General features: G+C 39.7%; 1 protein-coding gene across 2 annotated transcripts in view; it reads right to left on the reverse strand.

Moving 5' to 3' along the window:
- The window catches only part of LOC138633128 (retinoic acid receptor beta-like), a 96,215-nt gene extending 69,468 nt beyond the window's left edge, over positions 1-26,747 (reverse strand). Inside the window, exons 1-2 of one of the 2 annotated variants that reach the window (XM_069719175.1) lie at positions 26,040-26,747; positions 10,872-11,020 (exon numbers count right to left, since the gene is read on the reverse strand). In XM_069719175.1, coding sequence (XP_069575276.1) covers positions 10,872-11,020; positions 26,040-26,196 — 306 coding nt within the window. In that variant the 5' untranslated portion in view covers positions 26,197-26,747. The remainder of the gene's footprint in view (positions 1-10,871; positions 11,021-26,039) is intronic. The other variant, XM_069719174.1, reaches the window with a different exon arrangement.
- Positions 26,748-27,846: the final 1,099 nt, after the last annotated feature.

A 27,846-nucleotide genomic window follows, 5' to 3' on the forward strand; every position in this document is an offset into this window, starting at 1 on the left:
CTTATTGTTCTGCTAAACCCCCAGATCCACCACCTGGTGCTACCTGAGCTATAAACCTCATACTGGTTCGATTGAGTCTGGCCCTAATCCCTCTCAAACAGACTTTATAAAAGGGAAAACATGGAGAGGACATTCACACCCAGCTAAAGCAAGGGTTAAAAGGTGTGGGGACTGATGTAAGTTATACCACTTTCTTTTACAAAAAACCTTTGACAGCGTAAAGGTGCAAATCCAGAAATAAACATTGAAGAAATCAAGTTGACAAAGACAAATACTGTTTGCTCTGTAACATCAAAATCCATGTGTATCACATCAAATTATGCCCTTAAACTCAAGGCAATAATGAAACAACATGTAAATGAAGAACATGTTCTTGTTTCATTAACAGAAAGCGTAATTCTGATGCAATTACATTTCCTTTAAAACATTATTGCTAGTAGTGATATAAATGTATAATTGACATTTGTAGGAGACAGGACTGTTATTTGTTGTTGTTTTGGTATCTTCCAGAGTTTGTTCCCATTAAGCTGATCTGATATCATTCCTTTGTTACCTAAATAAACACGGCCTTATTCATCCCATGACACCAGAGAGAGAACACAACTGCTGCACAGGAGGGTACAAACTCCTCTGACTAACAGCAGAGAGGATCTTAATCCCCCAACAGAGCAGCATGTGAAAGGACAGTTCACATGCTGTTACTTTACAACAACAACTTGCTCAGTCCAAACACCTTCCACAAAATGCACACACAAAAAGCACATGTTACATTTTAACTGGCCATCCACTGACGACTGAAAAAGACACGAAGCAACTTCACCAGTTGAGCAGTGGATCGCGCTGCAGGGGGAGGAGAGCGATGTCACAGCATACCAATCATATCTCTTCCCCGTCACAGCTCTGCCGTGCTGACCCTCTCCGTTTGATTTTTCTCTCTCTATTAGCACTAGGGCTTCTTTTATGTTGTACAGCGTTGACAAATCACATTATGGAGTAGGTTAGTACCCAGAGCTGTATAGATTATGGTGACAGGCGGAGAAAGACCTCAGCAGATCCATGTCCTCTTTTCCCTCTCTGTCTCTGCAGTAAACTGTCAACTCAACTGGGCTCTTCATCATCAGCATCCTGCAACTGCAGCTGACAGCAGGGAGTAAATAAAGATGTGAGGAGCACATGGAAGAGGAAGCTGCTTAGTTAACTATGAACAGTGATGATATGGCAATGAGAGTTTGGGTTTAAATTGCTGAGACTGTGGACTGAACGGGGGCGGATACATCATACGGACATGCAGATTTAAAATCTGTATGTGCACACAAGCAGAATTATGCAGATGGAGTCTTGTTGCTACTTTTATAAACTCCTGCATAATTTACTTGTACACCAAGGAGGATATATTTTTAGTCCTGTTTATGTGTTTGTCAGGAGGATATCTCAAACCCACGACCAGTGAACAAAATACCTTCTGACAATATGGGGGCTTCAAGCTGCACCTGTCAAAACTGACTAACTAGAATAACTACATCAGCCTCGGATTAAATTTAACACCACGCAATCGATCAGCCTACAGTAAATGGTGAAGAAATACTTCTGTTTAAAAAATGGGTGGCAGATTTGATCTGCTTATGTCTTTTCTCCAGAGTTCTACATGTCTCCAGTTTTGTAGAGTCATAGCAAACATAAGTAACTATTTCAGGTTGGGTCATATCAGACGATACCTCTCTCATACCTGTGACTTAAGTTCTATTGCTTAATAGAAAGACTGAATAGTTCAGTGTACTTATATAATAAATGTAATATAGATATTATGAATAATTGTCACATTTACTTAAATTCATATTCAAAGAAGGCATTTTGTAATTAATTGCACTAAATAGGAAATGATGGATTTGAAAACTGTATTCCCCATTACTTTAATATTTTGAATGTGTTTCTGAAATCATTTCTTTTCTGTTATATTCATTGTTTCAGACCCTGTTAATCCTCATCTGAAATAAAAAAAAATAAAGCTACTGGACTGTTAAACACCATGTCTCGAGGTTAGGTACATGCTTTTCTGTTGTTTCCATCTTTTTCTTGGACATGGACCGATTTTGTGACACAGTAAGGAAATAAAACGGTTGTGACTGCCTTTAGAGTGGCAATTCGACTTTTTCTCGCAGTGTGCAGCTTCGTTTTGTTCTTTGACTCTTTTTCTGTAGTTGCTCTTTCTCATTTGCCCGTTACTGTTACTGTTTGTGTTTCGTCAGCATTGGGCGATAATTTGCTGTCTTCATTGACCCTCATGTTTAACGTTAGTTAAAACCATATAAACACACACACACACACACACACACACACACACACACACACACACACACACACACACACACACACACACACACACACACACACACACACACACACACACACACACACACACACACACACACACACACACACACACATAGTATATAAACAAGAAAAAAACTCCAAATGACATGTCAGTTAAAGTCCCTCTGACATTTTCCTTCTCTTCATCACACTGGTATGTATCACTCAGCACAGTTTGTATTGTACACTAAAACAGTCCCTCCATGATTGCAGGGGGATTTGTTAGTTTACTGGGTAAAATTGTGAAATTAGTCAAAATTGCAAGTCAAGGAAAATAAATTGCATTTTTTTTAACAGCTACCTGATAAAGAGTCAATATGTAATCACTTCCTGTGAAAATAAGCATGCTGCACATCAGACATATATATATATATATATATATTTTTTTAAAGTTACAAAAACTTCCTGAAAGAAACATAGCTTTATCTACGACTGTAATATAGAATACAAAGGCAACATCTGCTATCAAAAGAAGAGCTTTAAATGTTGTTTAACTGATATTAATTCAACATATACTGTATGCACAAAAACAACGTGCAGTCTTTATCAAAAGTGTGTATAAAACTAACATAGAGTATTTCATCATTCTAACAATAAAACCACATTTCCCACAATGCCTGTCTCTTCTGTTTTTTCACTTGCTCTGTTTTTTTTCAAATAGCAAGCACAGAGGTTTTTTTGTTGATTAGAGGACATGGAGCACAGTTGAGGAGTTATTTTTTAATAACAAAACGAGTCTGGTTTTGAAAAACTACATTGAAAGAAAAGCTGTAAATTTGCAAAATTGCAACTTCTCGCAAATATTGTAGGGAATGCTTGAATTTGTAATATTTATTGCGATCACAATTTCCTTGAGGGACTGATGAAACAAAACAAGTATGGAAGTTCACTATTTACACTGTTACCAAATCAATGCTATTTTCTTTATACAGGATGAAGCATACATTCATTTTATACATTCATTTACACATCAGGTTCTTGGCGCAAAGTAGGTCCTGAGAAAACTTCAAATTAAAAACTTAATATTGTAGTAAGTTAAGAACTCTGAATTGTAGGTGAATGTAGGTGAGTTTCCTCCTACATTCCATCTCTGCATGTGGGTTTGAGGTGGAAAAACAGAGCAGTGAGGGCTGAGGGCTCAGAAACACTGGTGTCTCTTTTCCAATGTGAGCATTCTGAATTGTGTTTTTATTCACCGAGGTTATGGTCTCTCGCTTGTCAAACCAGTTCCATCAAACTAATCCCGCTGTGTCAACGCCTCAGGACCCAACAAGTAGAAGAGAGAGGGGGAGGAGTGTTCACAGCTCAAAGTTTTGTCTTCGTCCCCAAAGAGCTGTCAGCACTGACGACACGCGTACAGATTCAAGCCGTCTTTCTTTCTGGACATTTCAGGGCTTATGCAAAACAACCTTAAGACGTAATTTCGGAACTGTTCTGCATCTAGCCTGAAGAAGGACACCAGAGCTCTGAGGAAAACACATTTTCCCCTTTAACTCTAGTGGTATTTTGTCATACAGATATCTTTGTTCTTTCTTTGTCCAGGTTTTTGCTCTTGAGATTTCAGTCTCCACTTTAATACAACAAAAGTACAAAACAGACCATTTTAACTTTACAGGATTCAGATCTTAACACCTTGTTCTCATTCAACCATTACGTAAATGTTTGTCATTATTCAAAACATATGGTGCCACCACAGAAGAGCCATAATGTTCAGGTTGAAAAGCATGTCAATATGTGGATGATGATGATGATGATGTATTACTCACCATCATGAGTAGAGCTGACACTCATCAGTTTCATCATTTATCAGAGAATTCTACATTGTTTTATAACACACTTACACACTTATAGCCAAGATGTTCTCACTGGAGCAAATCTTCAGTGTCTGCTTTTGATCTGAGAAAAATAACTGGCTCGATAGCTGATAAATGCAGTTACCTGCTGCTGCTGGAAACAACGCTGAAGATGACGCTGACATTGAATCAGAATGGGAAAGTCACAAAACTGCAAAATTAAAACAGCAAACTAAAAGACACTGAAACACTTCTCAGTGCTGAGAACAGTGGCAGAGTTAGATAATCATTTTCTGAGGTTTTCTTACAATTAGCGATCCCATTTTACAGCTCAAAATGATAAATTCATTATTAGTATGAAATATATTGATTAGTTGCAACTTTACATGCTTAATAACTATCTGACAAAATTGAATTCAGACTACTAAAGTAAATGTTACCAGGTCTAACCTGCTTGGATTACTTAGCTTGATGTTTGAGCATCATGTAAATGATCACATGTATGTGACGATGTGCAGGTCTGATAGGGGCTTTAAAATTTCCACATTATGTTTCCATTAAATTTGTCTTGTGAGGGACTGGTCCCAGGCAAATCTAATGACAGACTGTTCTGTGTACACGAATACTCTTATTGTTGCGCCTGTTAGATTTTGTTTCCTGTCTGGAATTTGCCTGAACTAACCCTTTAACTTTCCTGCGCAGACAGCTGAAGTTACAGGAACTTGTATCAGATTGCTTGTGTAATCTTGAAAATGGTCTTGTGACACTTTGCAGAGTTTTCACCTGGAGTTTTCAGAAGGACACTGTCTCTTCTGAACAGGAAGTGTAGGCAGTGACTGGATGTGAAGGATGCCTTGACTTTGGAGGATTTCTTGACTTTGGGTCAACACAGATGACACTCATCTGTTGCATATGCATGTGCGTCTGGAGGCCCATATGCCTGCTCCCTGATTTAACAATTCAAATCAGCTCTGTCCACACATCAGATCTGCTTAGGCTCGGCAACATAATAAACTCCACCATACAGGAATCAAACACTGATACAAGTACAACTACCACCTATTAATAGGTTTTTTTTCATTGGTGTTAATGGGTTTGGTTTTATGCTACAGTGATTGTTGGAATGACAAAGAAATAATTCATAACTATTTTAATAACTGATAGACTGTTATTTTATTTTTTTATGATCATTAACACTCTCTAGTTCCAGCTTATGAAATGTAGTTTTGCTGCTTTACTTTGTAAAACTGGAGATAATAATACAAAAATATATATATGTAAGACAAACATGAGGAAGAAATATTTCAGACTCTGCACTATTTGCAGGTCAGCACTGAATGCAGCAGATTTTAGTGTCATTAAACATGTAAAGGGAAACTTTGGCCTTTTTAGCTTATCTCACCCATCTTATGAACACTTCTCTGTCAACGGTCTGTTTCCTGAACTCTCTGAAGGAGAGTGAACCCTCTCCTGAAGAAACCCCCCCTCAACCCATCTGAAGTAAACAACTACAGACCGTCTCTCTTCTTCACTTTCTTTCTAAAACTCTGGAGCGAGCTATCTTCAACCAACTCTCCTCCTATCTCCACCATAATAACCTTCTTGACCACCAGTCTGGTTTCAACAGATCACTCAACAGAGACGGTCCTCCTTCTGTCTCTGAGCAGCTTCACACTGCTAGAGCAGCCTCTCTGTCCTCTGTCCTGATCCTTCTAGACCTTCTGCTGCATTGGACACAGTGAACCACCAGATCCTTCTTTCCTCCTTCAGGACCTCGGTGTCTCAAGCTCTGCTCTCTCCCTGTTTTCATCCTACCTCAACGACCTCACCTACCGGGGAACTTGGAGAGGATCTGTGTCTGAACCTTGTCCTCTCACTGCTGGTGTCCCTCAAGGCTCCGTCCCGGGTCCCCTCCTCTTCTCTCTCTACACCGACTCTCTCGGCTCTGTCGTTCACTCGCATGTCTTTTCCTACCACAGCTTTGCTGATGACACCCAACTGATCCTCTCTTTTCCAGATCTGAAACACAGGTAGCAGCATGAATCTCTGTCTGTCTGACTGACATCTCTCAGTGGATGTCCTCACACCACCTGGAAATCAACCTCCACAAGACCGAACTGCTCTTCCTTCCAGGGAAAGACTCTCCCACCCTCGACCTGACTACTACCTTCAACAACTCTGTTATCCCGACCCTGACTGATAAGAACCTCGGAGACACTCGACAGTCAACTCTCTCTTACTGCCAACATCACTGCAACAACACGTTCCTGTAGATACATGCTGCACAACATCAGGAGAATACGTCCTCTTCTCACTCAGAAGGCGGCGCAGGTTCTGGTCCAGGTTCTGGTCCAGGTTCTGGTCCAGGTTCTGGTTCAGGTTCTGGTCATCTCACGTCTGGACTACTGTAGCTCCCTCCTGGCAGGTCTACCTGTTAGTACCATCTGACCTCTGCAGCTCATCCAGAATGCTGCAGCTCGACTGGTCTTTAACCTCCTAAATTCACTCACACTACTCCGCTCCTCCTCTTCCTCCTCCTTCTCCTTTTCCTCCTCCGCCTCCTCCTCCTCCTTCGCTCCCTTCACTGATTACCAGCAGCCGCCCGCATCCGTTTCCAAACATTGGTACTTGCGTACCGTGCTGTGAACAGATCAGGTCCAGTCTCCATCCAGGACATGGTCCAACCTTACATCCCAGCCCGCTCCCTCCGCTCTGCTTCTACCAATCAGCTTGTTGCTCCTCACTGAGTTAAACACTCTACAAAATCAAGACTGTTTGCTGTCCTGGCTCCTAAATGGTGAATGAGCTCCCCAATGACATCAGGACAGCAGAAACTCTGAACATCTTCCACCATAAACTAAAAACACACCTCTTCAGACTTTACCTTGAACAGGAGAACTTTAGTATCTTAAAATGTCACTTACTGATAGCACTTTGTAGTTTGGCTTTCTTGAAGAAATTGTATTTTCTTGATTCCTGTTGTTCTGGGTTTTGTACCCTCATGGTTGAAATGCACTTATTGTAAGTCGCTTTGGATAAAAGCGTCAGCTAAATGAAATGTAATGTAATAGGACTGCCTCATAAATGTGGAAATGTATTGCAGCATTCAGAAGTAATTAGTATTTTGAATCAATCAGACACACTTCACATACAAACAGGAAATGGAACAAATGAAAAGGGGCTTGACACAAAAGGTTAACAGTGCAATATTTTCATGGGCTATCATTTTATCGAACTCTCCAGATTTAAAGTGTTAATTGTATGCTCTACTGCCCACAAAGTAATCGCATTCATTATATAGACACAAAGTCACATGACTGTACAGCTGTGGTGATGCAAAATGATGCTGATTCATGAATATCTGTAATTTAAATTCACTACTCACTACTGAGGTAAACACTGAGTGTGTCTGTTTCTATTGGGAGTAGTGATTGAGTGCACGGGGGATTGAAATCAAACACTAATGTTGCGCAAATGTATATTCCAATAAGTGAGACTTTATGTACTCACCAAAATAAATAAGTCAATTTAAGGTAAGAAAAGACAATTAAAAAAAAAAAAAATCGTATGTTAATCATATGAATAAAAATTTAGTTTAGTTATAAAAGTTATTTACACAGCTGGGGCCGTCTGTGCAGAGTGATTTATTTTATATCGCTGCATATGTACATGAGTTTCTTTAACAAGTACTTCTTCACAGAGTCTACATAGCACACACACACACACACACACACACACACACACACACACACACACACACACACACACACACACACACACACACACACACACACACACACACACACACACACACACACACACACACACACACACACACACACACACACACTCCCTGTCTATCTTTGAGTCTATTTGTGGCTCTAATTGGCACATTCACTGGGCAGTAAAAGGCTCTTCTTGCTGGCTAAAAGCCTACAGCTGTACAGCATGCTTGGTTGCATCTGTCCAATAGACGGGGCTTGCCCCTTGCACTGCAGACAACAATGCCTTCACCATGGAGACAGAAATACAACAGAGGAAAAAAAAACATAATCCGGTGCCTAATCCTCTTGAGTCAGGATGTCACAAAAATCAAACCCACTCTGCCATGATTTGAACTATTTTTACATGAGCATTGTGTAGCGGCAGCGGATAGATGGAATGTAACTCTGCCATATTGTTTGTTTCTCAGAAACACTCTGACAGCAATTTGGCTTCATTCACCACCTGCATCTGTCCTGGGGGAAGTCTAATCTGCACTCAGGGTGCTCAGTCCAAGAGCCATGTGATCCAGTAATGTGATGATGGTTCCTCACTTATGTGTCAGTGTGTGTCGCATGTCCCTAAGCTTTGCTGTTTTATCCATACCTCACTGAGCACTGTGGATACATTTCACAGTCTTTTCTTATTGTGGGCTTCCCTTAAACTGAGGCCAGAGCATGGCAGTCATGAGGTCATGACAGGCCTTTACGATGAGGCTTATATTGGCACATAAACGGCATGCGAGTCGGCAGAGAACTTAGTTTGACCCAGAGCCTGGTGAGTGAGCTGATCACCACCTCCCTCTGGGCCAAAAACTCCAAAGGATTCCTGGCATACCACTGCTTCAATTACAGAGGCGGGGAGGAAAGAGGACATCACATCGCAGTCTGACTGCATGGGAGAAAACTGCATGGCTTGGGAAGTAATTACATAGCCCGTCTGCAACAAATACATGCGGTTTTCTGGTCGAAACCTGACTGTCCTCCATCACTGCTTCCACTAACACACTCCTAAACGTCTCTACACATGAAGTGCTACAAGCCAAATGTTAAACAACACTTTCAAATCCACACTTAGCAGCCTATTCACTGACTAGCTGACAGAAAGTTGTTTATATATGTGTGTGTCTATGTAGATGCTGGCATGAGCGGTTGCCTAGCAACAGCGGCTGGAAGTGGGAGAAGACAGATAAGTGCTGGCATGGCAGATGTTGGAAAGAAATTCTAAAAGTAGAACATTTCAGGATGGCAGACAGAGACTGAGCAGAGATACTGCCGTGTCTTAAAGGGGCAGCGCAGCCAAATTACGAAAATAATCAGATCTTCTCACTTACCTCTAATACTTACACTGAACTGTACGCTGGAGCTCAAGGCACTGAAAGAGAAGCACAAGTAGAGCCGAACATCTACACAGCAAATTACTTCAGAGAATTAAGTGAGTAAATTGGGTGAAGAGACCCTTTAATATAAGACCTTTTATTTTTGTGTCTACACATCGGTTTAATTTTCATACAGACTTCTATTAGTTTTTACCTGTAATTCAGATAAATTGAAAGCTAATAGTGTTGTTAATTCAAAAATTTTACTTTTATAGGATTTTTTGGGCTGGCCGAAATAACCGACAACCGGCTGGTTCCCGTTCCGACAGGTTTGGGAGTTGTCTCGGCTCCTGCGACGACCCTAATCAATATGTAACAATTACTGTGGCATGCCATTCAGGAACTCATTTGTGAGAACATTGAATGGGAAATTGGAAAATAATGAATGATAGTCTGAGAATAATGAAATTAAACTCACAACACAGTTCATATGAAGGCGTCAACACTGTTTATTAAGTAAATTCATAGCCACTATAGCAATGAAGAGCAAATTTTAACCCAATTTCAGGGAAAATCTGCAAAATAAATTGTTAACAATGCCTTTTTCCGTCCACTAATGTTGGGAGTTGGTTTGTCAATTTGTCCAGTTGGTATCATTGAACCCTTTTAGAAGTAGAGAGTCCAAGAAGATGATGTAATTGAAAAAGTCAAATCTCAAAAGGTGAAAAAGAACATTAAAAACATGGTGGAAACGTGACATTTTGATTCAGTCATGTGTATTAATGGGATAAAAGTTGACATTTCCTCATGAAGCTTAATCTGAAGATCTGATACCTTTAAAAGCTCAAATAACGTGCAGGTGTACCTGAAGTTTGTGTTGTGAAACTACTGTTTTACAAAATCAAGCAAAACCATTCACACTTAACTCAAACATCTAGTTTCTCTGCACAGCAATGACTTACTGTACCCTGGTACAAGAACATCGACGAGGCCAATTTATTGGTCGCTCGAGTTACACATCCACCAAACCTGCAGTCTTTGGAAAGCAGGAGGAGCGCCAGACATGAATGGGGAGAACATGGAAAGTGAACACAGAAAGGCCCTTTAAAACCCGCTCGCTGTGAGGAAACAGTGCAAACCACCAAGACTGTGCCGCACCAAATTTCAAAAGACAAGGGTACAAAAGGCCACAAGGAGGTGGTGGTTATGCCTTTTGAATGCAACTCCAGGATAGCATCAGCGCGGTAAACTTGTGACAGGCGGTAAAGGAACGGGAATAACTTTATACACTTTCTACTTACAATCGGCTTCGTGTCATAGGAGTACCCTGGTTCGTAAAATAAAACAAAGGAACAATTTCCTTTAGTGGTTGGGAGTTTCCAAAATAAACATGTCAGCATTTAATTTACACTGAGCTGAATCTTGATGATCAGATCAGTATTAAATCAGCAGTTAGGAAATTCCACAGTTGGGTTTAAAAAAGTACAAAGAAGCCCTGAAGAAAACTAAAGCTCTTAGTTCTACTACTATCATCGTAAAAGGCTAAATGGAGGCAGCTCTGTGAAACACTCGTATTCCTTCCATCACAGAGAGAAGCTTTGAGGTGTGACAAGGTGCAGGAGTCCTACCTTGCAGCCCTCACATGCACTGACACCATAGTGGTATCCGGAGGACTTGTCCTGGCAGACGAAGCAAGGCTTGTAGACTCTGGGAGGGGGCGGAGGAGACGGCGGGCTGGGGACAAGCTCCTCAGAACTGGTGCTCTGCGTTTCAATTGCTGCAGGAAATAGAAACAAGAAGAAGAAGATGAAGATGCTTGTTGACTGAATGATTCAATTGACATCTGAAACTGGAGAAGGACATTCATATTTGAAAACTACGAAACAAGACATTATTTAGAACCGGCTTGGCGCAATGGTTTATCGTTATAGGTGGAGATACTTTCAGCCACAAATTCCACTTGTGATTTTAAACCTAAAATTAAGTTTTCCAGTGTTTGACTACTTAACTTTTGTACTGTACGTGTGATTTGGTGCTGGAAGGCTTACTGGAATATGGAATATATTATTTTATCCTGCTTGAAGTACAATCTGTATAATGTGAAATAAATTGTAGCCTGATATCAGCCCAGAGACTCAATGAAACAAGACCTATCTTCCGTGCTGTTGGTCATAGCTTTCGTGCATTAGCGCATACGTGCGTACACACTGTCAAGTGTAATGGAAACATGCAGTGCACTACAAATACTCAAATCATGTACTCAAAACGGTCCAAAAATGTAGTGTGAAACGCAAGACACTTTCCACACTCAACGGTTGCCAGGATGGCTACGTAACAGAAAGGGAGTGACCACCGACATAAAGAATTTGTGGCGGCCGAGGAAGCGTCCGTTGTTGTGGAACACCAAGTACCTCCATACTACTGTTGGGTAGAAACCATCAGTATGTTTATTGTGTGTGTTAAAACAGAGGGCACAAGAACATGTTTAATTTCTTGGTAAAATGATCGAAGCCAGCAGACATGTTAGCGGGTGATGCATTCAAAACTACAGTTATTTCCAATATGTGCAGAATGGCAGTGTGCGATTTGAGACAATACAATCAGGTTGAAATGCACACGTATGTAATTCACACGTGTAAAAGTGTTATGTATGAATGTACTAAGAGAAGCATGCCATTTGAAACACAGCATCGGTGCTGGCAGCTCTGATTGTCGCCATCTTGCCAGACTCCACTTAACTCCCAGGTAATCTGAAAAAAGTACAAAGAGGTGGTTCACTGTTGGAGCTGAGGCGAGCTGAATTAAGCCTGAATGCCGAATCTCAAGTGGCAACTTAAGGAACTTCTGTTTTTGGCATTTGGCTTCATTTTTTAGTCCCTCAGGTTTCCCCTTGTGTTAGCCATGTAATGGAAATTTGCAAGTAAGGAGAACAACGGCAAGTTTAAATTAACTCATAGCACCACCTGCTGTTGTGGAGGCCAAATTACTCAGGACATCTGTCAGTCCCTACAGGAAATTGCAATCCTGCTATTGCAATAAAAAAAAATGTACTCAACAGAGACTCTGCTGAAACCATTGCAGCATAAAGCAGCCTTAACAAACAACACTCGCTTTATTGACAAAAAAAAAACCTCATCATTGACCTTCAGCAAGGCTCTGCTTTTTAAATTTTTACAGTAGTTGTAGCCTTTTTATTCTGTATTATAGTCACAGATTTTGTCTGTTTTGTAAAGCTACATAACGTATGACTTTTTTCTAACTTTAAACCAATGGTTCTATAAATCTAATCACTAAATTAAATAAAGACTAAAACTGCAATAATTCTGCGATGTGCAGCATGCTTATCATCATAGAAAGTGTTCATATATTACTTTGATATTGTATATGTAGGAGTTAGTCGTCAATAAAAAAAGTATATAAATTTCTTTCTCCTCAACTTGCAATTTAAGCTAATTCCTGCAATTGTTCTGCAAAACAGGTGCTTAAAACTCCACAAATTGCATCACTATTTATGAGAAAACACACTGCAAAACAAGCATTTTTAATCGCAAGAATCACATAAAAAAAAAAAATTCTGGAGGGACAGATCTGTGGGAAAATCTTCAGCATAATCATGCAGAAAGATTCTGCCAGAAGTCACATGATTTTTTGGTTTTTTTCTTTGAAGAATATATTTTAAGTACTTGCATGGGCTTTTTTTTTTATATCCTTCTACTACAACTAAATACCTTTTTTAAGTACCTTTTCTGGATAATTATAAGGAAAGTTTCCAGTAAATTAGATGGCAACCTTTAAAATGAATATTTTTACTTTTGCTTCAACCTAGTCTCACTAAGCACACTTTGCACCTTAAAGTAAAAATGTACCCGACTTTAAATCTGTGCAGAGACCAAGCGGCCGTCCACGCAAACACAATCTATCTGCATAGAAAATGGAAAGCATTCTCTCCAGCATCTCTGCTGATTAGATTACATTCTTCCGTACTTCATCAGAGTAAACTCAATTACTGATGGTAAGGGACAAGCTCTTATAATTACTGGACCCTCGTCCCGGCATGGAATTCCCTGGTGGTTTAATCTAATCTTCCGCTAGATTCACCCTGTGTGACTTTTTGCGCATGTCAAATTTACAGCTCTGCATTCGGCAACTTCAGTGGCTCGAGGGAAGGCTTAACAAGTCTGCGGCACATACAGTGCTGTACGGAAGGATAGATGTTACCTCTGCAAATCAGGAAAAGAAAGTAAGATGACCACCAAGGTTAATTAGAATGAGATGATTTATAAATCTATCGATTCTCCCTCTTATCTGGCACTAAGAAGCAGTTTGGGCAGCAAGTAGAAGTCTCTGTGACTCATTATGAAACAGCTTCACTTCAAACTTCTCCAGATTCTTTAAGCAGACTTGCATAAAGCTGACATAATGGTGCTGCGATAGGATTTAGAAAAGTTTGCTGCTCTGAATTTCAAGTGGAATTCATCTGAGAGTAAACAACTTCAGTAGAGGAAGTCAGCCATGTTATGTCTTCATTCTTTATACAACTGCTCTGCAACCTGGTTTCATTGATGAGGACAGACAGACAGACATTGGTTTTCATTGAAGTCAGGTCATTTCATTGCTCCAAATGCTCCAAATGTTTTCCCTCTAGCTGGCAGAGAGCAGGCAGAAGCAGCTTGCACATAAAGCAGATGTATGTTGAGACACCGCACTGGAGACAAGCCAGTCTTCTGACACACAAAGCCATCTGATAGGGGAGGAGGGAGAAAACAGACACTTTTTTGTGCATCGATGAGCACATATTATTAATACAGTCTGAGAGCAAGCACAAGCTGGGCTAGAGTTTCTAAGAGACATGTGTTTTATTTTTGTACACTTGTCATTTCAACAGTCTCAAAATCCAAATGAATTTTTTTCCAGGTTTTCTTTACATTTGGCCTCATAAACTGTGTGATCACAAATCTGACTGCAATGCGTATTAATTTTCTCAGGCTGCGTGTAAAGGCTGTGGTAATGCACCACAAAAGAAGAAGAATAACTCGAGCACAAGATAGCAGTACCTAACAACTATAAGTCAACTAACAAAATCACATGGATGATTTCCATGATTCGAGTTACAACAAAAAAGTGTTTGTTTTTTTCTTGGATGTAGAAAAGCTGCCATTGTCACATAAGCAGGACACTGTTGTGGTCTGGTGATCTAGTTACACTTGGAGAGACTGACTTTTCAACAACCAGCCACAATGAGCCTCCAACCCCCTTTCAGCCAGGTTTCAGTCCATCGTTAATAGTCCTACGTCGCATTTACACTCTGATTTCCAAAAGCTATTCATTCCACCCATGACACATTAACCCATTACTGTAAACACTGGGCTTCTTTTTTTTTTTTTAAATGTATTTACACCTGAAAATATCCCCAAGTTCAGTAAGTAACAGCTCAATAACTGCGAGACCAAAATGAACAACCTTGGGTTCTATAGAATTTTGAAATATAATCTCCACAGTACAGTCTCCCCAGTGAGATCTGAAAAACATCAACAAAGGTTGACATTTTACTTCCCCCAATTAAAAACGGAAAATTTGAGAGTCAAAAACAACAACGAGTAAATAACAATGAGTCAGTGACACTAATGTTATTGGACCTGTTCGTTCCTGCAGCTGAACCAAATCAGACGAAACAGAAATGAAGCACAACAATGCTACATACATTTTAGTCATTTTAGTTCAGGTCAAACACAAGGTCAATGCTTGATAAGGCTTTTAATTTGAAAACTCAGTTGCGCTGCATTCGGAAAATCAGTGGTGTGACTTCATCACTCACTCAGTCATTCACTCACTCTGTGACTGACTTTGATGTTTGTAGGACCAGACCTATCAGTCCAGCCACAAATGATGGCGTTGCGTTTTAGTGGATACAGTACAGGGGTGGAAACGGTTAAGTTGGTTGGGTTTAAAACAGGGAAATTCTGATTTAATTTAAGAACAGTTGGATTGGAATTTAAATCAAGAAATCAAAAACAAATTTGATGAGACATTCAGGTCACCTTTGGTAGGTAAACTGTTTAAATGATTAATGACCATGTTAAAATTGAATCCAATATTTATTTACCAAATGTGTGCACACAATATTAGATGCATTTAAGAATAAATTGATTGAGAGATGACAATTTTGTTTTAAAGTATTAGTTGCCAATTTCCTGTCTTGTTGGGAAAAACATATATATAATTTTGCTATGTGAATAGTTACACACAAATATTTTCCAACAAACAACAAAAAAGGCATTTACTAAAGATGCTATAGTACAGTAGACACTAGATGGTACAACATGGCATAAACGTTTTCTACAAGATGAAGAGTTAAAGCTTATTGTGCCCTACCTATTATAAAACACAATTTATATTAGATTGTTTATAATTAAGCACACAAACTTTTGAATTGCATTTTTAATTAAAATAAATTTTCACACAAAAACTGTATACATTTTAAAATATGAACCTGTAAATTCTATTTTTTATTTTCATATAAATGTTGCCATAAATATCATTGACCCAAAAGAAAATATCTTTTAATTGTAATGTTAACATTGGCAGCTCTTGAGTTCCATATATTAGGCATATAAACTGGAAAAGATAAGCAACACATTGGCCTATTTTTACTACATTTATATCAACTAATCATGTTAGCTCTCATGTAAAGTAGTTTGTAATTTTGTGTTAAAATTCTACCTAAATAGATATAAATGCTTTACTTTTATAGAAGTATGATGTATTATTGTGTTGTAAATATGGATACATACACTATGTCCTCAGCTACTCGTTTACAAGAAGCTGCTCATTTTACGCACAAGTTTACTTGATCCTTTTCTGGCCTCTCCACAGAGAAACACACCGGCAGAGATAATAGAGATTGTCCCATATCAAACATGTAATAAGTAAAACAAGGTGTTCGTGTAAGGTGATGATGAGGATGTGTGACCACCGGAGCAGGGAAACAATGTTCATTAACCTTCACCAGGTGGTGTGGCACACTTTAACATACATCTGGAGGAAAAATACTTTTTGCTGCCGATACGCCTTCAGAGCATTTGTGATGGCTGGGTGGTCGCACCCTGAGGACAGGCAGCGGCAACAATTCAGCCCCGCTACCCATTTGAAACTCATGGCTGCTTCTAAGAGGCAGTGTGACCACCTGCAGACAGATGGGACACATAAACGCAGATGCATTACGCCCCTCAGTGTGCATGTGTGTGTGAGTGTGAGGGGGTGGTCATTGGGTACCTGTATTGGCCTATATCAGGTGCAGGGGAGCCTTTTTCCATTTTCTGCGTGATTAAACTTTGAGTCGACTTCTCTGCATGTTAACATACACAGAAAGCTCCATTAGAGGAATAAAGGCTGGTGACAGACAAGTGTGCATGGCGAGTCTGGCTTCGGAGCAGGCAGAGAAAAATGTGTGGCTGCGGCGGCTGCTGAACCCTTAGCCTCTGGCTGAACCTGCCGGTGGGGTCAAACAGGAAAGCACACACTCCCTGCTGGAGGCTGCGAGCTGAATGAGGGGAAAAACTAGAAAAAAACAGCACCTCTGATTGGCCTGTCCACTGGGACCGAGGCTACTGACAACAGAAACGCACGAGATACAGGGTCAGCTCTGGCTTTTATTATATATCAGACAGTCAGTATGAGAGATGAGTTCAAGCCACACAGCTGCCTGACTGAAAAATGTTGCTTTTAACCTGTTCCACCCACATGCACCGCCGTGGTACCAGGACTGAACCATCTGGCTCTCCATATTTCCAAATTGCTCAAATGGATGTGCCATTGAACATGGAGCTTAAATCTCACTCTGGCCTGGTGATGAGGAAACGTATACTTCTCCAAAGTGTTTCTTTACCACGGAGCCAAAGGTTGGTCATTTTGACTTGTGGACCCGTTATTGATAGAATTTCGGTATACTTTTTCCATGCAGACATCCCACAAAAATAGTCTGGGGCTCAAAGGAATAATTAGGTCTAATTAGACATTGATTGACTGGTTAAATGAACATGATCTGATAATGTTGCCACATCTTGATCTGATAAAGTCACTACCAGATCAAGTCAGTCATGTGCCACGTTCAGCTTCAGGTCTCTCGAATTAAGACTTTATAAGGTGAAGTAACACAAAGTTCCTCATACAAAAATAAATATTGAACTCAGGCAAAAACATGCATCCTTTGTTAATGTAATACAATTCAGTGTTAGGTTTTGTGGTTTGCTGTATGCGTATTAGTATTTGATGTGGTATGGTTAGCAGCTTATCACGGCTAAACTTGGCTAACATTGGCAAACTTTAGAGGTCCATGCTGCTGTATATCTGTAATAGCGAAGTCAGTTCATATATCTAAATCTACAACCTCATTTCCCCAAAAGTTGGGATGCTATGTAAAATGTAAATAAAAGCAATATTTAATTAAAAGGCAACACACCAAGTGTGGAAACAGAAATGTTTTGGGGAATATATATAGATAGATAGATAGATAGATAGATAGATAGATAGATAGATAGATAGATAGATAGATAGATAGATAGATAGATAGATAGATAGATAGATAGATAGATAGATAGATAGATAGATAGATAGATAGATAGATAGATAGATAGATAGATAGATAGATAGATAGATAGATAGATAGATAGATAAATTTACCAAACTTATATATATATAGATATATATATATATATCTGTATATGTATATATCTGTATATATATATATATATATATATATATATAAGTTTGGTAAATCTGTTGAACTTCCCATGTTGTCTTGAATCTGCTCCTTATACTCTGTGGAAGCCGTCAGCAGCTTCCCACAAACTGAGGCACCAAAATCATCTTGAAACACTGACGCCAGCTGAACCATAAATAAGCAGCGTGAAGCAGGATACAAGGTTACTTGTAGGTAATTCAGAAATAATCTGCAGAGCTGCAGCGTCATCTCTCCGCTCTGTGCCCTCTACGTCTTCATATCCAGTTCCCCAAGTCACAAAACCAGTGATATGTAAAACCCTGCCCACATGGTCCACACAACCAACAGATGGTAAAGAACCTGAAGCAAAGTCTGTCGCCGCATACGGGCAATTTAACACAATGAAGCTGCTTTGGAAAATAGGACGAAGTGCCTTTCATGCTGCAGATAATGGCGGGAAAGGTGTGCTTAAAATCTAACTTACTTAAATACAAATTGATTGAATGCTACAACCATAAATTGCAGGATTGAATTCAACCTGACAAATTATAAGAGACCACCAGAGACAAGATGAAGGAGAGAAAAAGAACAAAAGGAAGAGGGGGTAGAAAGAGGCATTTCCTGAAGCTCCTCCGGGTATTTGTGTATTTGGTTTGTGTTAAGGAGAAAGCTGTGGTGATTTGGGTGTGGAGCAGTGGGCATAGCCTGCAAGGATTAGAGGAATATTACTCCCAGTCAGTGGATCAAGCCCGTCTCCTCCTCCTCCTCTTCCTCCTCCACCACTCAGCTGACGCTCCTTGCAGTCTGGAAGTGTTTTTCCTCCAGGTTTTCTCTGCAGGAGCACCGAGCGCATAGCTCACATACAGCAGGCCCAGTCAGAGGAAATGGTCAAAGTTCACCCAAAGTACACGGAATTAGAAGCAGCTTTGTGCTCCCCTCCAATACGCTTCACGGAGAGGGATATTTAGAATTGCTTTAAACACTCAAGGAAAAGAAAATAATAATGAGGAACAGTCATTTGACTTCATGTCTGGTGGGGAAATGGAAGAGTGGAGCAGTGGGGGAGAGAGCTGGGATCTGCTTTTCATCAGGGCTTCAAAATCTAGTCTACAATTGAAGGAAGACAAAGAAAAACCTCCCAAACCCAACTTTATTTCTGTCCAAGTGTTATTAGGTGGGTCTAAAACAATTCACAGGCACTCATGTGACCAAACCAATTTCCACTGACCCACTCTGTCACCCCGCAGCGAGTCCGGGGTGACCGCAGTGCTCAGGTCAAACTACATGTCGACGAGAGCCTTGTCGACGCTACGTGGTGAGCACAACAGGTGCAGCCCACATCAAAGCCTCCATGAAAACTGACCAGGAAGCTAAGACAGCCATAAAAGCAGATGACGGGGGGGAGAAAGTTCAGGGAAGGAACAAGGAATAATGTTGTTGAAATGCTAGCGGATTTGTTTTAATCCACAGGAATTCGTGGCCTTAAAAGCAAAGCGGCGGTTTGATTTTATTCTCCTTCTGCCGGCAAGTTTTAGTTGCTGAGGGATCCTGGTGTCCGTTAGACAGCAGTCAAAACAATTTAAGCTGTGGGATTGGTGTGGCAAACAAGGTAAAGAGAATGAAATGTTTAAAAAAAAAAAACATTTTCAGCAGAAGCACACATGAGATGTTTTATATACACAATGCTAAAATTTTGTACATGACAGTTTAAATGTCAGGACAAAAATCAGCCCTATATTCTGGAGCATTTGTTGGACATTTGATGTTGTTCTTCCTGCTGGTGTCCAGAATCTTAGACTGTGATCATTTCATGAAAAAATAATTTCTGGTTGTCTTTTAGGTGGATGGAAAACTGCCTGAAAAAACAGATTCTCCCATTATACAACTACAGAAAAACAAATGCACTTTTTAAAGACATGGACCTCCTATACATCCAAACCTGTGGGGATCTGGAGCCACTTTTACACATTTCACTTACATTCTTGGGAAATTGAACACCTTAATTTTATACCATGAAAGCTCCATAAACTTTCCATAAGGAAGTTAATGTAAATATTCTATGAAATAACACAAAACAGGTCTGAAACTAATTCTAAAAAGACCAAAATCAACCCATAAATGTCAGAAATAGATATATTCTAATATTATTATTTAATATTAATCATAGCTTTATCTACAGTAAGTGTACTGTCTGGAAAATACTCTCTATATACTCTCTATATTAAGGAGCATTTAAGTACATATTTGAGGCATTTTTTTAAATAGTTGGTAGTTTTAAGCAACAAGCAGTTCATAAAAAAAATGTGATAATTAGCTCATTTTAAAATGTGTGACCTGATATGGAGAAAATCTACAAAATTGCTAATAAAGCTTTGAACTAAATGATAAAAGTGCAGAAAGCATTTAGCCGCTCTATTAAGGTGTTTTTCAGTTGCTGTGGTCAAGCATGAATGACAGACTTCACTATGGTTCACAATAATTGTTTTTGGTGCTAAAGAAGAAGAATTGTAAGTCATTGATCGTCCTGATCAACGCCTTACTGAACATGCCTGGAATTGGTGAAGTGACAGATTTAGAACTTAATATTACAGATCTGAAATGGTCAGTGCTGCTGAGTCCTCAGACCAAACGAACGCACCCATCAGTGCAGATCTTCACTCTGTGTTTAAGAACGGACTGCAAACTGTTTAAAGCGCTGGATGGTTTAGAGCCAAAATATGTTACTGACCAGCAGCTTTGCTCTGTTCGGACCCGCCCGACCTCTCAGCTGGTCTGGGACATCCTTTGTTTACTAAAAAGTGCAAGCGCTGCAGCTCTTCTGTCTGTTAAATCGGGGCTTAAAATGTTCCTGTTTGCCTTCATTGTTTCCCTGTAATTTGTTTTCTGCTGTTACTGTTAGTAATATGAAACTACATAACTAAAATTCTGTATATAGAGCCACAGCGCTAAGTTGATGATCTACTCGATCAACAGAAAATAATAGCCACTGTTTCAATAACAGAACAATCTCGTTTTAAATACTTTTAAAGACAAAAAAATAAACAATCATTTGCTGGTCCCAGTGTGTCTGATGTGAGGATTTTATGGATGTTTTGCTTTTCTTTGATGAATCGCTGTTCATCAACTGTTGTTCAGAAAAAACAAGACTTAGTGATGATGTCACCTTGGCTTGTGAGAAATTCTACCTGCAATATCAATTTTCTGACCTTTTACAGATAAAGAGATCAAGAAAATAATCAGCAGAATAATCGATACATAAAATGCATTGTTCCTGTAGTAAGCAGATATATTGTTAGTATGTTACAGTAGGCAAATATTTCATTGTGCAGTTAACATACTTCTGGAAGGTACTGTGTAACAATGACTGTATTTGTTTTACTGTAACTTCCCCTGCTGAAACCTAGAAATGCTGCTATGATAATCAGATAATGAATGACAATGTAGTAAAACACAACTGTAATAGTATGAAATGTCTTTAATGGAGTTGACACCTGACAAAAATTATTTATATCTGTTTACATTACAGTGCCTTTAAAACTATTTATTAAATGTTTACTGCTAAATTAAATGACTGTCTTTTTACTCCTATTTTATCTCACACTATACTAATTTGTATCTATTTTATTTTTAACCCTATTAGTTGAATACCTCATCTTTATGTTTTTTTTAATCTTATGCAAATCCCTTTAAATGTCCTTGTTGCTGAAAAGCGACATACAGACCATTTACTTTGAATCAATGCCAATAATGTGGTATTTTCTCTTTTAGGTGAGGGAAAAGCATCTGAAACAGCCATTATTCTGTTTTGAGAAAGTAAAATTCTGCACTGGAGCCAGTTTATAAAATTAAAAGCCTAGATTTAGGCTTTCTAAAGGCTATAACTGTGACATAAGACTCTGTGGAAATGAATCCTCCTTGAATATGTGAGACATGAAAATGTGTACGTATCTGCAGCTGTGGTCGAGCAGGAGCCTGTTGGTATTTGATATTTATTAAAAGGCCAGTATCTCTGCCGACTCGCAGTATCAATGTAACCCTGGTGGGACCTTAACACCATCCTAATCATGTCGATTAAACATGCCTGGCATCAGACAGCTCTCCTTTCATTTCGCTGTTGTACACGGCTTTTTATTTCCCCCCATCCACCTTTCATTTCACACGCCCACTAAATTAACTTGGTGTGCAAGCTGTGCTAATGGCCTTTCATGTCCATATCAGAGGCGCTTAAGCCTTGAAGACAAAAAGGCCCCAATTATCCCATAATACACATCAGCTGTACAATACATATCCTGCTGCAACAACACATTCCGTCTTTTAAGTCACCTTTCCGCTGATCTGTCTGATAGCTTTTTGGATTTGTTTTGATGCCATAAAATGATGCTATTAATGTTAAATTCAGTTGATTCTTTACAATGCGTGGGTAAAATGTGCAGCAATTTCTCAGCCCGCAAAGCCCATTTTATCTGCGTAAAGGAGGTCCTTGATCATTCTTAATTAACATCTAAACTGGAAGAGGAAGTGCTTTAATGGTCGGCTCGTTGTCAATGCTGCTAATTAACACCCAGGAGATTTCCATTATCCTGAATAAATAAATGAATAAACCAGCATTTCAGTGACCCTGAGAGGCTTTCTCAAATCAAAGTCTTATTTAAACAGCGCCTTATTCAAACAGGAAAAGGTCAGGGGGGCGTGTCCTGTCTGATAGCACAAAAGGCCAACGTGCAGCTTTACAGGCGAGGACAAGTTTGTCGTGAGAAAACGCAAAGAGAGAGATTACCACTGTCTTCTTTGGTCCCATTTAGCGCTTCTTGAGTCTCGTCCTAAAAGGCCAGCATGAGCACATATATTAAAGGGTGCCGTATGTCTACTTGCGAGGCAAATCAAAAGGTCCTCAGTGTGCTGCTTCTTTGAATATGATCAGTTATGGAAAATGATGTGTAGTTGTAGCAACAATGAACGCCAAACATTAAGTTAGGTGCCCTGAAAAATAAGGAAGGCTTTATTTAGTGAGCTTTTTGAATTCTATGACAACTGGAATACAGCAATGAAGCAATTAAACAGGCTGTGCAGCGTCTTCACATCAAAATCACTGAGGAAGCAACTTTCCTTTTCAGTTTCTGGAAATGTGTTTTTTTTCAAACAAAGTTTTGACATTTTCAGTGTCCACATGGGGGTTTATTTATAGGCTGGTTGAGGCATTACAAGGTAGATCTGACTGACTCTTCACCAGAACTGTACTGAGTGGGGAGAGCAGCAGTTAGACCTTTATATAAATTCAAAACAGAGGAAAAGTTCTTGCCACCAGAGAGGGAAGGGGGGGGACGACGACTTGTGACCTCAGCGTGGTTAAAATGCTGGTTACAGCCCTGTTAAAGAGCTCCAGCAGCTTTTTAAAGTCCTGGACCTGCACCACAAGTACTCAAATAAATACATATGCATGAATATGCATATATACACTATTCTCTTCAGTTAGCCCTCCATCTTCTTTGAGCTGATGTTGAGTTTTTGTGTAAGAGATCAAGCACATTTCTAAATATTTGAAGGGGTGTTTTACTCTTTCTACTTTCCTTTAAAAATGAACCGGGATTATTTATTATCGAACAACTCCTAATAAACACAAGAAACAAGTGAACTCAATAAAAATAAAATTAAAATTAAAAAGACAACTGCATTTCTGAGAAAAAGGAGAGACAGACAAAGTTCATATTATGTAACTTCGCTCTTAGTAGAATAGAAAATACTAAATATATGTCTTGACTAAATTGGGTCGGATATTGTTAAAATAAATGACTGTACGGCCCTGACAAAGAGTGGCCGCTCCAGCAGCTTTTCAAAGGCTTGTACCTGTACTAGAATTATTTAATATGCATAAGCTGCACCCTTCTCCTCAGTCCACTCTTGATTTAATTTACCATAAACTTTATTTGAGTAAATTGTACCGGGAATTTGAAATCTGAGTTGATGTTGAGTGTTTTTATCAGATTCAGGACATTTGCAATAACTGAACTGTTTCTACTTGATGTTAAAAATGATTTGGGCGGTTATTTGTTTTACCAATGAGTGATCTCTAATAAACACAAAGAACAAGCTGATTTGCTGAGCGATGTGACTTTACAGAATTATTGACTGCAAAGTGTAGCAACATTGAAAGCAACTACATTTCTGTTGAAACTGACGGCGGTGTGTAGAAACTAACTACATACAAAATCCAAATCTTTCACACTTAACAGATAAGTGAATAAGAAATGATAAATACAATTCTTGTCTGGTCCAAATTTACAGAATAGTTTGAGTGGTGTGTTGGAGGACTCATGAGCTCAGTATTTGTAAAATCCTGGCGACGTCCCTGTCAAATTACACATCTAAAAAAGTGGATGGTAAACCGGACTAACTGTAAATAATGAGAATTTATTCTGCAATAAAGAAATCTTCCTTAAGTTAAAATGATAAAAGTGTATACATTTAGTGAACTCTTATTATTAAACTGAATCAAAAACAAGTTTAACAACATCATCACGGCTTTCGTTATTATTATTTGTCTCTTTTAAAACGGACTTTTTTAAATGATTAACTCATTATCAGATTACAAAAAGGACTGGCAACAATTTTCACAATTAATCATTCAAAGAAAAATGGCATAAATGTGCTTTTCTTTGGGTTTAGCGCTGCTGCTTTGATAGAACAAGTCTTTTTATGAAGAAGACAAACTACTTTTTCACATTTTAGAATTGAAAAAAATAATTGAGAAAATAATTAGCAGATTTATTTGTAGGAAACTGTTGCAGTTTCCTCTTCATCAGAGCAGCATTAGAGGCAGCTCCAGGTTAAAGTTTGCAGCTTTTGCACTTTCCCTCGACTGATAAGAGCCCCTTTGGACTGGAGTGCTCTTGAGCAAAGGCTTCCTGAGGTATAACAGCTGGAGGCTGGTCATTATCAGATGAGGATAAATCACTGAGCAGCAGCAGGGTGACAGCCAAAAACAAACACTGAGAAGTGCCTCATGAGCACAGGGTTAGAAACTAAGTCTGACGGGGATTTATATATATCATGCAGTTCATTCAGTAGTATACATGTATTCAGGTGCAATTTTCTGACAAGAATAATTACAAGTTCCCTTCTAGTCATGTCCCTGCAATGTTGCCCTACTTCTAATTATTGTGGCTCATCGGTGCGTGATGTCACGCTCTTATGATACATTTCTGTGAGAGCTTCACCTCGATGGTGACTTTAATCAGACCGTTTGCTTTAATAACAAGAATAATTAATTCTTAAATTCCAAGGAATGCGGCTGCCCTTCAAGCATCCACTTAGTCTCCTGGATAAAAACTAGCAGCAGTCCATCAATCAGCCTTGGCCAAATTGTGTTCCGATAGCAGACCGCTAATCTTGTTGAAAAGTCCGCGACGTCGTTTATCTAAATCAGTGTCAGAGAGCGCAGGTCGCGGCTCGTCAGGCCGCCCCTCCTGTCATGTGCGGCCCGGGGAGGGAGGTGTGGAAACACCGCCTGTGTTTACGCTCTGCATTCCTCCAGCCAACACGCTGCTCTCTGAACTGAACTGATCTGAGACAAGCCATACATCAGCAGGTCGAAGCTGCTTCCACTGCTGACAATGTATGGAGGCGCACGGGAGGCGGGAGACTGATGCTTAGGAGAGCTTCCAACGAAATTCAGAATCAACTTTTTGTTTTTTTAACTTTACCCTGACCTGAGCTGCTCCACAACATTTTCTTCAAATGATCTTGATGTGTTTTAATAATTATTAATTCTAATCTTTTATAAATTCCATGTGATGCGTTCATGCGCCTTATGTCAAGAGCCCCTCAAAAACTCTTCAAGCACAATTTCCTGACGAATTTTGGACCAAGCAGAAGTGCTGCTTGACTTTTCATTATGTTCACCAGTTTCACTACAATTATCACCTGCAGGCCCCTCTATGTCAACTTGTTGTGAATCATGTGGATGATGGACAGCCAGCTCTGGCCCATCATCATTTAGAGCTCATCCCCACAGCAGTAAGTGAGGCAATAACCACAACAGCAACAATAACAACAACAGATGAGGAGAAGTTGGACCTACAGTGTGCGCTCCGGCGGTGCTGCCACTCTCTGTGCGCCAGTCCGCTGATGCAGGCTTTCAAAGCTTTTTCCTGCAACATGCAGGAGGACGGACTGGATGTGTAGAAATCCAGCATCTGCCCGGGACTCACGGCCAGCACGTCCATGCAGTCAAACATGATGACGGGCGTTCGTTCACCTACTCGCGTGCGTTATGGATAAAAATCGCCGACATAAGCGCACAGAACTCCATCAAACTCCTCTTCTTCCTCCTCCTCCTCCTCCACCTCCTCCTCCTCTTCTTCCTCCTGTTCTTCTTCTTGGCACGGTAGACTTCGCTCCTCTTCTTCGTCCCGCACCGGAATCATGAATTATTTCGGACCAAAATGCTCCACGGCTCCTTCTAAATGCTCATTTGCCATTTCCTTGCACCGAGTCCACTCAGCGCGCTGCCGCGGACCTCTAAAGGGGACTACTCCATAATAATAACAGTAATATCCCGACGTGTTTTCACTGAGTCGCCCCGTCCCGGTTGCCGACAGCAGTGAAAGCAGCGGTAAAGCCCGCCCGAACTGGAGGATCTTTCTTTTCTAATATCAAAAATAACACGGACGGCGTTTAAAAGCACACGTTCTCCTCTGCGATGACGAATGGGTTATCCGTCCCCCGTGCAGCTCATTTCCAACTAGTTTTGCCACAGAGAATGAAAGATTGAATTGCCTAATATATGCGAGTGAACTTTGTATGAACCCTTCCGAGGCTGCTGACCTTCAAATGACCCACCCAGGCTGACATCACTGCAGCTCCGCAGCACGGAACAAGGCGGTGAGAAGAAACGCAGGGGGAAATAATACATTTTTTTTTCTCTTGGAGAAGACAAAACACACGACGGTCCCCAAAATTTGTAATGTTTTTTTTTATTTTTTTGTATAAATGTAATACTACAGCTCTAAATGTCCGCGGTCCGATGGGTGTTGCTTTTTACGCGCGGTGACAGCAAAATGCCCCATTCCTCCTGAGCTATAACTATCTGAAACACTGATTTATGCCTTTATAAAATAGAAACTCTTCATTTTAAATGAAGAAAGGAAGAAAATGCACACTCATCTGCTTTACCACATTTCTGATGACAAACTGCAGTGATGACTGATAACTGGTGTGTTGCAATCTGGCCGGTGTGATCAATGAAGAGAGTGTCATTTTAAAGGAAACATTATTTCTGATGAGATTATTGATTGGAACGTTATTTTGACATTTCTGGGGCTTCCTGTCTGGCTTGTGCTCTTCATTAAAATAAAAAAAATAGACTTAAAAAAAAGTATTTGAACAAGTATAAATTGAACTTTATTTGAATAGACCTGCTTGTTGTTTGATAAATAATGATAACATGTTATTTAGAATAATGCTATTATAGACAGAGAAAAAACTAGGGAAGCATTACCTGAGCGTGAGCTGTACTGATGGTACGTGTGATGAATTCTACCTGACTTTATTATGATACTAACTGGCAGAGTTACAGGACAAATGGGAGTCAATAGGGGCTTTAAAACACTAATGCATTCAGCAGCATAATAATATGTAAACGGACTAAAATGAGCTTATATGCCATTGATCAAAGTGCAGTAGTACACATTCTAAAATGTAAAGGGTCTCTACACTGCACTGCCTTTTTAAAAAAATATAAACTGAAGTATTATACAGATCTGTTGGCAGACTGTGGTAGTGACTGACATGCTGTTATCTGATCAATGTGATCAATTAAAGAAGTGTCATTTTAAGCGAACATTCTGAAAGTTTTACAAATAAGAACTTTATTTTGACATTTCTGG

Source organism: Brachyistius frenatus, unplaced genomic scaffold (assembly GCF_029030835.1).
Source record: "Brachyistius frenatus isolate BFR_SWC_R1_liver_20210118 unplaced genomic scaffold, ASM2903083v1 Contig_209, whole genome shotgun sequence".
Taxonomy (NCBI): domain Eukaryota; kingdom Metazoa; phylum Chordata; class Actinopteri; family Embiotocidae; genus Brachyistius; species Brachyistius frenatus.